The 13037-nt window shown below is 36.3% G+C and overlaps 1 protein-coding gene across 5 annotated transcripts in view; it reads left to right on the top strand.

Annotated features, from left to right (window-relative positions):
- Positions 1-13037, top strand: part of LOC105470313 (syntaxin binding protein 5L) — a 493614-nt gene that overhangs the window by 331151 nt on the left and 149426 nt on the right. For all 5 annotated transcript variants that reach the window (XM_011722169.2, XM_011722172.2, XM_011722170.2 and 2 more), the window contains one exon: positions 1532-1657. In XM_011722169.2, the coding sequence (XP_011720471.1) occupies positions 1532-1657 (126 nt within the window). The remainder of the gene's footprint in view (positions 1-1531; positions 1658-13037) is intronic.

Genomic DNA, 13037 nt, shown 5'->3' with positions numbered 1-13037 from the left:
ATCCTTCATTTACTTATTTATATATTTCCTTCCCAGAAGGACTCTAAAGAAAACATGGCTTTGATAGAATAGGAAGTTTGGCAGGGCAGAAACTTGGCCACTTGCTTGGTAGTTTCCAACTGAAAAAGTATATTTATGGGGTGTGATGGCTCACGCCTGTATTCCCAACACTTTGGGAGGCTGAGGTGGGAGGAATGCTTGACGCTAGGAGTTCGAGACCAGCCTGGGCAACATAGCAAGACCTTGTATCTACAAAAAGTTTAAAAATTAACTGGGTGTGATGGTACACGCCTGTAGTCCCAGCTACTAGGGAGGCTGAGGCGGGAGAATCACTTTAGCCCAGGAGTTTAAGGTTACAGTGAGCTGTGGTCCTGCCACTGTACTCCAGCCTGGGTGACAGTAAGACCCTGTCTCCAAAAAAAATAATAATGATAATTTTTAAAAGTATGTTTATGTAATTTATTTAGCTTTCTTGGAACCAAAAAGAAAACCAAGTTTACTATCTACTACAAGAGTTCTATGTTAGAAAAAAGGATTTCTCTCATTATTGCTAGTATATTGCATAATCTTTCTTTTTTAAAACTGTTATTTATTAATAAACTAAACAAAGATTTACATCATGTTCAATAAAACCTAAAGTTAACAAGCCCATGGTAATATTTTATTGTTTTTATGATTTTTAGTAGTAGAGTATAAATTACTACTTACTGCTTCTATACCATCAAACCAAATATTTCTAGTATTAGCCGGCTGGAGAATTAAGCCTAAGCAGGGAATTTCTTTGAGCTGCATATCTACATTTGCCACTCAAAAAACTTTAGACAACTAGTTTTCCCATTTCTTACAAATATGCTTATGGAAAATTTAGAGATAAGATTTTAGGAGCAAAATTCATACAATTAGCAGATGCTATACATTTGTAATCATTGATTGTCCTCTCAAAACTTTTCTTTTGAAGCACATAAAAAGAAGGAAATATGAGCAAATATTACTGGGAGGAAAATCTACAAAGAGGAAACATCATCATAAAATTTTAGCTCATGGATATATTTTTTGAAAGTAGCATCAACAGTATTTGATAATTGGTTGGTTGGAAAGTATGAAAGAAGGATATTAGATTTAAAGGAAAATAAGAATTCAGATGCTAGATATGTATACTGGAGGGTAGGTTAATGGTCATTTGTTTTATTGTTATGCTTTATAACTGATATATATGTAACATATATTACATTAGAAAAATAATTACATAATAAAAATAACTTAAAATAATATTCTCAAAATAAAAAATTGAAATGTTAAAGGCCAGTTGAAGTTGCGGACCTAACTGACTGAAAAGCCACATAAAGAAATAACTAAGTAATCATAAAGGACTCAGTGCATTTTGAGAAAGCTAGAAGACACCGTCCATCTCCATGCTGCCTGCAATGCCTGTGTTGTATATTTCTGTAGCATGATTCTATGTAAATTCTCAAGATAAGTTTGACCATGTTTATTTAAACTGTGTATAATAGGATTGTTTTTGCTCTTAAAGTGTTAAGACACGGCCAGTGCGAATGCCTCCAGGATATCAAGCAGAACTTGTTATTCAGTTGGTATGGGTAGATGGTGAACCTCCACAACAGATTACTAGTCTTGCTGTAAGCTCAGCATATGGAATGTAAGTAATTAAACTTTTTTCTGATATGTATTATTTAGCTAATATGTTTGATTTTTTAGATGTTCCCTGCTCAAGTCCTAAAAATGAAAAGAAGCCCTCACCTAGATTTTTATTAAATTAAACAATATATAAGAAAAATAATTTAAATTCACATTGTGGTTTTTTGTTCTTTCCTGAAGTCAAACCTGTGATAGTGTTCCCAATTTTGATGTTAGTTGGAGATTGTTAGGATTTTATTACACTTATACTTTATTGTTTGTTTTTATATTCTTTTTTTTTCTCTTTATATTTCACTTTCTTTTGACTTATCCTTTCGAGTTCACTAACTCCCTCTTCAATTGTGTCTAATCTGATGGTATTATTTTTCAGTTCTAGACCTTACATTTGATTATTTTAAAACATCCTGTTCTCTTCCTAAATTACCACTCTTTTCTTTATTTATTTGAATGTACTGAATATATAACTTTAAAATGTGTTACTTTAAATATGTGTTTGACATTTCCATATTTGGTATCCAGTCTATTACATTTCTTAGTTTTGGGTTACATTATATTATGTTCATGTATGCCAGTTTGTATGGTTTTTTTCTTAGTTGTTTCTGTTTTTTATAAATTGAGAAATGAATATTATAATTTGAAGTTCTAGATGATATTTTCCTCCAGAAAGTATCTGCATTTCCTCTGGCAGTCTAGGTTAAAAAACTACTGAAAGGTGAGAACAACATAATTCAAGCAGACATCAGGTCTTTGAAAGTTGGGTTTTATTCCCATTAAAGTCTAATTTAATTTCAGTTAATCCTTATTTCTAGGTTGTAGCCCTCCATAGAGGTTGTGTCAAACTATACTCCCAACAACAATGTTTAGAATGTCTACTTTCCTACAACCTTTCCTACAACAATGTATAATCAAACTTTCCATCCTGGTCAGTTTGTTAAGTAAAGAGTAGTGTGTTATTATAATATCAGTAAAATTTTCTTATATCTTAAGTGAAATTGAACATCTTTTCCTGTTTTGTGACATTCTGTTTCTATTCTTTGTCCATTTGTTTGTAAAGTTGTTGGCCTTCATAGAGATTTGTGAAAACTGTTTACATATTAGGGAAGTTAGCTTTCTCTATAGTGTAATTTGCAGTGATCTTCCATGCTTTTGTTTGCTTTATGACTTTGTTTAAGATGGTTTATATTTTAAAGAATTTTTTGCAATTCTATTTTTTGTTATCTTTTATGGCTCTGAATTTCTGTCTTATTTAAAAAGTCCTTCCTCACTTCAAGATAATAATAAAAATGTAATAAAAACAAAAAAATTATTATGTTCTCTCTAATATGGTTTTTGTTTCTTTTAGATGTTTAAAGCTTTAATCTATCTGGAATTTTTTAAGTATAAGATATGAAATAAGTATTAAACTATATTTTTCCTGATGAGTAAGAATTGTGCCAAGACCATTTCCTGAATAGTTCATCTTTCTGTGCTTATTTGGAATCAACTTTTATCAAATAATATATTACCTTATATATTTCACTTTTATGTCTGTACTTCCTAAGCTGAGTCTTATAAGCTTCAAGAGAATGCCTTGAAACCATCAGTAAGGAGTCCATGGAAAACAGTCTTATCTTTGAGTACCTGGAGTTTTCTTCGGGGGGGTGTGGAGGATATATGTGAACATAGTGCTTGCTTCTTGACTAGAATATTATTTGATGGGAAAGCTGGCAACAACAGTTGATGGATGATGGGAGAGGAGGAATGGACTGTGGGACAGCCTATTGTTTCATTATTTGATATGGTAAGAATATATGATTATTCTCTAGCCCAAGTAATTACCATGAAAGATAGATGAGCTCAAGCCATCTTCTGAGTTCCTTTCTCTAGAGGTTGACCTGTAAAGACAAGGAGACTTCAGAATTCAGAGACTATAAAGATGTATCACCTGGTTCAGAAGCTGAAGGTTGTTAGAATACATCAGATAAAAAATACTTTCCCTCATAAGGGAACTGTGGAGGTGAAAGTTATTACAGAACTTCTGTATAACTTGTACTTGTTTGAAAATAACAGCTTGGACATCTATCTCATAGAGAGCCTCCACTGCCAAAATCCTAGCTCATGTGGCTACTAGAGTAAATTCCACCAAGTTTTAAAGAAAGAAATTGTACAAGTATTACATTAAATGTTCCTAAGAATTATTAAAGATGAAATCATGTTCATCTCATTTTATGAGGCCAACAAAACTTGATGCAAAAACTTGAAAAGGGCATTACAAAAAGAGAAAGTTGTAAGTCTATATCATTTATGAACATAGTTTTAAAATCCCAACCAAAATATAGATACTCTAGCAATTAAAAAAGGTAACATATCATAACCAAGTTTGGTTTACACCAGGAATTCAAGGTTTTTAAACATTTTAAATGAATCAGTGTAATTCATCACATTAACGAATAAAGTAGAAAAACTATAGGATGGTCAGGAATGCAAAAAACAGAAACATCTGATAAAATTAAATATCCATTTATGACTTCAAAAGAAACTAATAGCTAAAATGGAAGGAATTTTTCTTAATCTGATACATTTTAGCAAATATGCTCTATGGTGAAATGTTAGAAGCTTTGTCTTTGAGGAAAAAACAAGAGAAGTGTCTTAGTCTATTTGGGCTGCTTAAAAAGATATCTTACAAATGGGTAATTTGTAACAACCAGGATTTATTGCTCACAGTTCTGGAGACTGGAAAGTCCAAAATCAAGGTCTCAGGAGATTGAGTGTCTAGCTCTCTGCTTTGCTCTGTGCTTCAAAGATAGCACCTTCTAGCTTTGTTTGCACTTGGTAGAAGCAGTGAACAAATTCCCTCAGACTTCTTTTATGAGAAAATGAATTCCATTAAGAATAGCGGAGACCTCCCAAAGACCTAATTACCTTCCCAAGGCCCCAACTCTTAATACCATCACCTTGGGGATTAGATGGTCTGAATTTGGGGAAACACAAAAATTCAGACCACAACATTGTGAACCTGCTTCCCAAAATTTGTGTCCTTCTCATATTTAAAATACATTCATTTGATTCTAATAGCTCCAAAAAGTCTTAAAACATTTTAGCATTAACTCAAAAGTTTCATGTTCAAAGTCTCATCAAAATATCATCTGGGCTGGATGTAGTGGCTCACACCTGTAATCTCAGCACTTTGGGAGGCCAGGGCAGGTGGATCACCTGAGGTCAGGAGTTCAAGACCAGCCTGGCCAACATGGTGAAACTCCATCTCTACTAAAATTGTAAAAATTAGCTGTGCTTGGTGGCACGTGCCTGTAATCCCTGCTACTAGAGATACTGAGAATCGCTTGAATCCAGGAGGGAGAGGTTGCAGTGAGTTGAGATTGCGCCATAGCACTCCAGCCTAGGTGACAGAGCGAAACTCCATCTCAAAAAAAAAAAAAAAAACACAAAGTCGCCTGAATCATATATGGGTGAGAGTCAAGGTATGATTCATTCTGAGGCAGATTCTTCTCCAACTGTGAGTTTATGAAATCAAACAAGTTATATGTTTCCAGAATACAATGGTGGGATCAGCACAAGGTAAATATACCCATTCTGAAAGGAAGAATTAGGAAACAAAAAAGGGGTAATAGCTCCAAAGTAAGTCCCATAAAACTCCCATCTCCCTGGGACAGAGCACCTGGGGGAAGGGGCGGCTGTGGGCGCAGTTTCAGCAGAGTTAAACGTTCCTGCCTGCTGACTCTGAAGAGAGAAGTGTATCTCCCAGCACAGCGCTTGAGCTCCACTAAGGGACAGACTGCCTCCTCAAGTGAATCCTTGACCCGCGTACCTCTTGACTGGGAGACACTAGCCCGCATGGGTTGACAGACACCTTGTACAGGAGAGCTCCAACTGGCATCTGGCGGCTGTCCCTCTGGGACAAAGCTTCCAAGGAAGGAACCGGCAGCAATCTTTGCTGTTCTGCAGCCTCCACTAGTGATACCCAGGCAACAGGGTCTGGAGTGGACCCCCCCAGCAAACTCCAGCAGACCTGCAGCAGAGGGACCTGACTGTTAAAAGGAAAACTAACAAACAGAAAGGAATAACATCAACATCAACGAAAAGGACATTCACACAAAAACCCCATCTGAAGGTCACCAACATCAAAGACCAGTGGTAGATAAATCCACGAACATGAGGAAAAAACCAGCGCAAAACTATGAAAATTCCAAAAACCAGAAAGCCTATTCTCCTCCAAATGATCACAACTCCTCACCAGCAGTGGAACAAAACTGAGTGGAGAATGAGTTTGGCAAATTGACAGAAGTAGGCTTCACAAGGCGGGTAATAACAAACTCCTTTGAGCTAAAATAAAGGAATATGTTGTAACCCAATGCAAAGAAGCTAAGAACCTTGAAAAAAGGTTAAAGGAACACTAACTAGAATAACCAGTATAGAGAAGAAGATAAATAACTTGATGGAGCTGAAAAACACAGTACGTGAAGCATACACAAGTATAAATAGCCAAATCAATCAAGCAGAAGAAAGGATATCAGAGATTGAAGATCAACTTAATGAAATAAAGTGTGAAGACAGGATTAGAGCAAAAAGAATGAAAAGGAATGAACAATGCCTCCAAGTAATATGGGACTATGTGAAAAGACCAAACCTATGTTTGATTGGTGTACCTGAAAGTGATGGGGAGAAGGGAAGCAAGATGGAAAACCCTCTTCAGGATATTATCCAGGAGAACTTCCCCAACCTAGCAAGACAGGCAACATTCAAATTCAGGAAATAGAGAGAATATCACAAAGATACTACTCGAGAAAGCAACCACAAGACACACAATCAACAGATTCATCAAGGTTGAGATGAAGGAAAACATGTTAAGGGCAGCCAGAGAGAAACGTTGGGTTACCCACAAAGGAAAGCCCATCAGACTAACAGAGGATCTCTTGGCAGAAACCTTACAAGCCAGAAGAGAGTAGGGGCCAATATTCAACACTCTTAAAGAAAAGAATTTTGAACTCAGAATTTCATATCCAGCCAAACTAAGCTTCATAAGCAAATGAGAAATAAAATCCTTTACAGACAAGCAAATACTGAGATATTTTGTCCCCACCAGGCCTGCTTTACAAGAGCTCCTGAAGAAAGCTGAGGCAGATTCTCCTCCAACTGTGAGCTTAAGAAATCAAGCAAGTTATATGTTTCCAAAATACAATGGTGAGATCAGCACGAAGTAAACGTACCCATTCTAAAGGAAGAATTAGGAAAAAAAAAAAAGGGGGTAATAACTCCAAAGTAAGTCCCATAAATCTCCCATGGAGTTTTGGAAAGAAAAAACTGGTACTAGCCATTGCAAAAACATACCAAATTGTAAAGACCATTGACAGTAAGAAGAAACTGCATCAACTAATGGGCAGAATAACCAACTAGCATCATAATGACAGGATCAAATTTACACATAACAATATTAACCTTAAATGTAAATGGGCTAAATGCCCCAATTGAAAGACACAGACTGGCAAATTGGATAAAGAGTCGAGACCCATTGGTGTGCTATATTCAGGAGACCCATCGTATGTGCAAAGACACATATAGGCTCAAAATAAAGGAATGGAGGAATGTTTACCAAGAAAATGGAAAGCAAAAAAAAAAAAAAAAAAGAATTGCAATCCTAGTCTCTGATAAAACAGACTTTAAACAACCAAAGATCAAAAAAGACAAACAGAAAAAGACAAACAAGGGCATTGCATAATAGTAAAGGGATTAATGCAACAAGAAGAGCTAACTATCTTAATATATATATGCACCCAATGCGGAAGCACCCAGATTCATAAAGCAAGTTCTTAGAGACAGACAAAGAAACTTAGACTCCCACACAATAATAGTAGGAGACTTTAACAACCCACTGTCAATATCAGACATATCAACGAGACAGAAAATTAACAAGGATATTCTGGACTTGAACTCAGCTCTGGAACAAGTGGACCTAACAGACATCTACAGAACTCTCCACCCCAAATCAACAGAATATACATTCTTCTCAGCACCACAATGCACTTATTCTAAAATTTACCACATAACTGGAAATAAAACACTCCTCAGCAAATGCAAAAGAATGGAAATCATAATAAACAGTCTCTCAGACCACAGTGCAATCAAATTAGAACTCAGGATTGAGAAACTCACTCAAAACCACACAACTGCATGGAAACTGCACAACCTTTTCCTGCATGACTACTGGGTAAGTAATGAAATTAACGCAAAAATAAGTAAGTTATTTGAAACCAATGAGAACAAAGACACAATGTATCAAAATCTCTGGGACACAGCTAAAGCAGTATTTAGAGGGACATTTACAGCACTAAATGCCTACAGGAGAAAGCGGGAAAGATCTAAAATTGACACCCTAACATCACAATAAAATGAACTAGAGAAGCAGGAGCAAAAATATTCAAAATCTAGCAGAAGAAAAGAAATAACTAAAATCAGAGCAACACTGAAGGAGATAGAGACATGAAAAACCCTTCGAATAATCAGCGAATCCAGGAGCTGGTTTTTTGAAAAGATTAACAAAATAGACGGACCACTAGCCAGACTAATAAAGAAGAAAAGAGAGAAGAATCAGACACGATAAAAAATGATAAAGGGGATATCACCACTAATCCCACTGAAATACAAACTACTATCAGATAATACTATAAATACTTCTATGCAAATAAATTAGAAAGTCTAGAAGAAATGGATAAATTCCTGGACTCATATACCCTCGCAAGACTAAACCAGGAAAAAGTCGAATCCCTGAACAGACCAATAACAAGTTTTAAAATTGAGACAGTAATTAATAGCCTACCAACCAAAAAATGTCCAGGAGCAGATGGATTCACAGCCGAATTCTACCAGAGGTACAAAGAGGAGCTGGTACCATTTCTTCTGAAACTATTCCAAACAACAGAAAAAGAGAGACTCCTCCCTAACTCATTGTATGTGGCCAGCATCACCCTGATACCAAAACCTGGTGAGACACAACAAAAAAAGAAAATTTCAGGCCAATATCCCTGATGAACATCGATGCAAAAATCCTCAGTAAAATACTGGCAAACCAAATCCAGCAGCACATCAAAAAGCTTATCCACCACAATCAAGTCAGCTTCATACCTGTAATGCAAGGTTGCTTCAACATACACAAATCAATAAGCGTAATCCATCACATAAACAGAACCAACGACAACAACCACATGATTATCTCAATAGATGTAGAAAAGACCTTTGATAAAATTCAACACCCTCTCATGCTAAAACACTCTCAATAAACTAGGTAGTGATGGAACGTATCTCAAAATAATAAGAGCTATTTATGACAAACTCACAGCCAATATTATACTCAATAGGCAAAAGCTGGAAGCATTCCCTTTGAAAACTGGCACAAAGCCGGGCGCGGTGGCTCAAGCCTGTAATCCCAGCACTTTGGGAGGCCGAGGCGGGCGGATCACAAGGTCAGGAGATCGAGACCACAGTGAAACCCCGTCTCTACTAAAAATACAAAAAATTAGCCGGGCGCGGTGGCAGGCGCCTGTAGTCCCAGCTACTCAGGAGGCTGAGGCAGGAGAATGGCGGGAACCCGGGAGGCGGAGCTTGCAGTGAGCCCAGATCGCGCCACTGCACTCCAGCCTGGGCAACAGCGTGAGACTCCGTCTCAAAAAAAAAAAAAAGAAAAGAAAATTGGCACAAAATAAGGATGCGGTCTCTCACCACTCCTGTTCAACATAATACTGGAAGTTCTGTCCAGGGCTATCAGGCAAGAGAAAGAAATAAAGGTATTCAAGTAAGAAGGGAGGAAGTCAAATTGTCTCTATTTGCAGATTACATGATTGTATATTTGGAAAACCCCATCATCTCAGCCCCAAATCTCCTTAAGCTGATAAGCAACTTCAACAAAGGGGCAGGATACAAAATCAATGTGAAAAAATCACTAGCATTCCTATACAACAATAACAGACAAACAGAGTGAACTCTCATTCAGTTGCTGCAAAGAGAATAAAATACCTAGGAGTACCACTTACAAGGGATGTGAAGGACCTTTTCAAGGAGAATTACAAATCACTGCTCAAGGAAATAAGAGAGGACACAAACAAATGGAAAAACAGTCCATGCTCATAGATTCAATGCTATCCCCATCAAGCTAACATTGACTTTCTTCACAGAATTAGAAAAAACTACTTTAAATTTCATATGGAACCAAAAGAGAGCCCGTATAGTTAAGACAATTCTAAGCAAAAAGAAAAAAGCTGAAGGCATCATTCTACCTGACTTCACACTATACTACAAGGCTACATTAACCAAAACAGCATGATACTGGTACTAAAAGATATATCAACCAATGGAACAGAACCGAGTCCTCAGAAATAACACCACACATCTACAACCATCTGATCTTTGACAAACCTGACAAAAACAAGCAATGGTAAAAGGATTCCCTATTTAATAAATAGTGTTGGGAAATCTGGCTAGCCATATGCAGAAAACTGAAATTGGACCCCTTCCTTAGACCTTATACAAAAATTAAAGCAAGATAGATTAAAGACTTAAACATAAGACCTGAAACTATAAAAACCCTGGAAGAAAACCTAGGCAATACCATTCAGGACATAGGCATGGGTAAAGACTTCATGACTAAAACACCAAAAGCAATGGTAACAAAAGCCAAAATTGACAAATGGGATCTAATTAAACTAAAGCTTCTGCACAGCAAAAGAAAACTAACATCAGAGTGAACAGGCAACCTACATAATGGGCGAAAATTTTTGCAATCTATCCATCTGACAAAGGTCTAATATCTAGAATCTACAAGGAACTTAAACAAATTTACAAGAAAAAAACAACCCCATCAAAAAGTAGGCAAAGGATATGAACTGACACTTCTCAAAAGAAGACATTTATGCAGCCAACAAATATATGAAAAAAAGCTCATCATCACTGGTCATTAAAGAAGTCCAAATTAAAATCACAATGAGATATTATCTTTGTGATTTTAGAATCACAAATTGTGATTATTAAAAAGTCAGGAAACAATAGATGCTGGAGAGGATGTGGAGAAATAGGAATGCTTTTACACTGTTGGTGGCAGTATAAATTAGTTCAACCATTGTGTAAGACAGTGTGGTGATTCCTCAAGGATCTCAAACCAGAAATATTATTTGACCCAGCAATCCCATTACTGGATATATACCCAAAGGATTATAAATCATTCTTCTATAAAGACACATGCACACATATGTTTATTGCAGCACTGTTCACAATAGCAAAGACTTGGAACCAACCGAAATACCCAACAATGATAGACTGGATAAAGAAAATATGGCACATATACACATGGAATACTATGCAGCCATGAAAAGGTATGAGTTCATGTCCTTTGCAGGGACATGGATGAAGCTGGAAACCATTCTCAGCAAACTAACACAGGAACAGAAAACCAAACACCACATGTTCCCACTCATAAGCGGGAGGTGAACAATGAGAACACATGGACACAGGGAGGAGAACATCACATACTGGGCCTGTCGGGGGTGGGGTGCTAGGGGAGAGATAGCATTAGGAGAAATACCTAATGTAGATAATGGGTTGATGGGTGCAGCAAACCCCCATGGCACATGTATACCTATTTAACAAACCTGCACCTTCTGTACATGTATCCCAGAACTTAAAGAATAATTAAAAAAAAGAATAACTGAAAGATATATATTAATGATTACCATATTATTTACTTGAATACACATTAAACCAATAATAGATTGATTTCATCTAATGAATGCAAACAAAGCATTTGTATATAATAAAAAGGGAAAAGCAGAGAGAGAAAAACCACGGCCACTTTCTAAACAATGAATTTTCTATTTTTTTTCATTGTGAGATGCTAATGATTTAGCAACCAGCCAAAAGACCAGTCAGGGTATTTGCTTTTGGGCAGCTGTCTGAATCATCAACTAAACTTATTTATTTCTAGGTTTTCCAAAAGGCTTTAGCTGTTCAGTTTGTCACACATATATGGAAGACATTTTCTGTATTATTTATGTCATTATCATTTAGTAGTATGTCCATCTGAATTACACCAGGTCTTTATCATTCTTCTTGTTATAATTTCTCAATTTCACCCTTTTGGTCAAACTCAGCCCCCGAACTGACTGACCATGAGGGCCTCAGTCTCTTTATAGAACACAGTATTAGTTGTATGGCAATGCCTATGTAGCAGCATTTAAATATCTGGACGTTAGACATTAAGGGAGGAAAAAAGCATAAGACAATCATGATTATTATAAGAAATATTTGGAAACCACTTGATGTTCAAAATCCTGGTTGGCCTAACTCTAACCAGGAAAATAATTTTCAAAGATTAATGTCGTCAGCTGTAGTTAACTCAGTAACCTTACTATTCCATTCACTATTGTTTCCTCTTTTGAAGAACATATCAAGGGGCAAATGTTAAGTCAGAAACTGTGAAGGGTCTAAGTTGTTTCCCTCTTGGAAAATAGTAAATTTGTCTGTGACAGTATTATATATATATATATAGACAGAAAATACTCCTCTTGGTCAGAACACAGACAGTTTATTAGTGACAGCAAACACAGCAGCTTAGTGCAAGATCTTGCATCAGTTCCCTGAGCCCACAGGGGAACATGGTGAATGGCAGATGGTACTTGCATGTGCACCTGGGTGCATAATAAAAGAGGAACTCCAAGTTTTAAAGACTCACATCTTATGTAGGTCTGCTGGTGAACTGCCCATTTATCTTTACTCTGGAACATAAGCAAATATTCTCTGGGGAAGAGGAGAGGTTTTTTTTTTTTATCTCTACTACCCTGAAATGTCTCAAAGTAGGGAGATGCCCCTAAGCTTTACTATACTGGGATGTCTCTTTATACAAACATACTTAACTGTAAATGCCTTCACTAAAAGGACTGTGCAGTACAGTGAAGGGCTAATGGAGAATGGTCTACCAATTGCAGTGTGACCTGTTGTACATTATTATTTAGGATTAATGGAGCCAGTTTGTTTATATTAGCCTGTGAGATCCTTAGAGCTTAAGTTGTATTAGTTGCCATTTGAGTCTATGTTTTAGAGGTAAATTGCATATCTCACATTTCAGTTTAAGAATTTTTTGCTGGAATAGAATTCTTATAAGAACCTCTGAAATCCAGTCTTGTTCCCCTTTGGATATGTTGTGATATTGGACTTTTGGTAAAATATGAGTGACTGAGGGTTTTGCTCTGAACTTGGAAAAATAATATAACAAATTTAAGAACTGAAAATTGGTCTTACTCTTTCAGTGTATGTTTCCTAAGAAGAAGAACTTTTTTTTTACATCATAAGCATAGTGTATTTATTAAAATAAAGAAATTCAACATTGATTCAGGACTATTTTC

This window comes from Macaca nemestrina, chromosome 2, assembly GCF_043159975.1.
Source record: "Macaca nemestrina isolate mMacNem1 chromosome 2, mMacNem.hap1, whole genome shotgun sequence".
Taxonomy (NCBI): Eukaryota; Metazoa; Chordata; class Mammalia; order Primates; family Cercopithecidae; genus Macaca; species Macaca nemestrina.
The sequence above is the reverse complement of the archived record's forward strand: the minus strand, read 5'-3'. Positions and strand labels throughout refer to the sequence as shown.